The sequence below is a fragment of the Trypanosoma equiperdum genome (assembly GCF_001457755.1).
Source record: "Trypanosoma equiperdum strain OVI genome assembly, contig: ctg_1023, whole genome shotgun sequence".
NCBI lineage: Eukaryota > Euglenozoa > Kinetoplastea > Trypanosomatida > Trypanosomatidae > Trypanosoma > Trypanosoma equiperdum.
In genome coordinates, this window is record NW_027122976.1 from 143 (window position 1) to 2,084 (window position 1,942).

At 44.1% G+C, this 1,942-nt stretch overlaps 1 pseudogene across 1 annotated transcript; it reads right to left on the bottom strand.

The window, feature by feature from the left end:
- Positions 1-266: 266 nt before the first annotated feature.
- On the bottom strand, positions 267-1,691 carry TEOVI_000727200:pseudogene (annotated as a pseudogene). The gene has a single exon. A coding segment is annotated over exon 1 (1,425 nt).
- Positions 1,692-1,942: the final 251 nt, after the last annotated feature.

Consider the following 1,942-nt stretch of genomic DNA (forward strand, 5'->3'; position numbering starts at 1 on the left):
TATTATTCCCTAATTAATATCCATAAATAAACTAAATTAGAATATCACTTATTTTCCACACCCTATTGCCATACTACTTTTAACCTGTAGTTCACTGTCATACACATTATACAAAATTTCATATTTATCAAATTCTCAAAGGTTTCGAAGGTTATACAAAAGTTTTAAAATGCATCAAATTTTAGTAAGTTTTAGAAATTATCTCAAGATAGAAAATTTCATAAATTTAATAATATTGAGCAGAAAATCCTAAATATTTTTCATTATAGAAACAAAGCTACAAGCAAAAGAGGGGCCTTGTTAATGACAAACGAATTGCTTCCTGTTGTGTTTGTGGTTCCAGTTTTTCCTTCTGCTTCTTGGTTTGCTTTTTCTGCTGCTTGTTTGCCTGCCTCACTCAATCTGCACTTTTTGTTTTCCTCGCCATCGTTGTTGAAAACACACCCCTTATTCTTTAGCTTTTCGCAGGCTTTTTGGTCGTCTTTGGCTGCATTGCAAATTTTTTCCTTGTTTTCTGCTGATTCTGTTTCCTGTTTTTTGCTCACAGCGTCTAGATTTTTCTTTAGAGTTACCACATTTTGTGCGGCTATCATCTCGTAATAGCAAAGGATGTCTCCTAACTCTACTGTATCGTGAATTTTTGCTAGGGGTGTTTCAGTGGTTCTGCCTGCAAAGCCAGCTGGTATTATTTCGGCATCCACCATATCGAGGTATGTTTTTGTTTTGTCTGCTGCTAGGCCACCGAAAAGTGCTTCCAGCTTTGTTTTCTCTGCGTTGGGCTCAGTGCTGCCCTTTGGCAGCGACAGTGTTTTTACTAGCGCTTTGAGTGTCGGCCGTGTATCCAGGTTTCCAGTTTCGTTTGTGTAGGCTATGTCTGTTGCCTTTGATTCGCTGTTTCGTGCCTCCCATGCTTCGTGCCAGGCCTTTGCGCTTGTTTTGTGACCGGCTCCCATGGTCTGCACGTTTGCTAGCGTTGCTTCTACAGCTGTTTTTGGTATTGTTATGTACCCTCTGAGCACTTCGGGTGCTTTGTCAAGGTTGGAAGTGGTTGGGTATCCATTGCCGGCGGCGCCACTTATCAATTTGCATGTGCCAGTTTTGGCCGTTGGTTGGTACGTGTTTCTGGTCTCGCCCCCACCGCGTTGCACATTTGGATAACCAGCTGCTGTTATCTCAGTTCGTGTGCCTTAAGCTGGCGTTGCTGGTGGCATGTTGAGGTCGCATTCATCGCCGGCTAGTTTGGACTTCTGCCGAGTCGCTGGGGTGTTAGCATCAGTTGTTACTAGGCACATGTTTTGTGCGCCGCCTTTTAGGGACTCCAGAAGGTTAAGAAACTCATCGATTCCGCCCTTAAGATACGCTGCACCTCTAGCGGAACGGAGTTGCGTGGCTAGCCCCATGGTTCTGTAGTTCTCGAGTCCAGAGTTGCTTTTCCGCGCAAAATATCCTCGAATCAGCGTTAACTGCTGCAGAGCTTGCGTTTATGGATTTTTGGCTAGGTAAATGCTGACCTTATACTCTGCCGCTTTTATTTTCTGAATGTTACTGATCACTTCTTGGCCTTCTTTCAGCATCTCGCCGCTAACCTTAGAAAGTTCGGTTGTGAGTTTGCACAAAGGCTTCCAGGCTGTTTCCAGCAGACCGGTGCGCTCTGCGGCCATTGTTGTAGTTGGAAGTGTTGCGACGATTATTATGGCGGCTGTTGACAGCCACCGCGCCCGGGTGTCGTTTTTTTCTTCCCGTGGCCATTAGTTACTGTGCCCTAGCGTTCAGTGGGTTGCTGTGCACAAAACAAAATGTGCTATATTATATGATGTTGTTTTTTAGGTTATAATGCGCAGTAAGGAGTGGAGTCAGTAAGTTTCTGCAGTTTTTGATACAATAGGAGCAAATGAAATACGTTTTGGCGCTAAATACGAAGGGGCATTGCCCCCTGCTACAG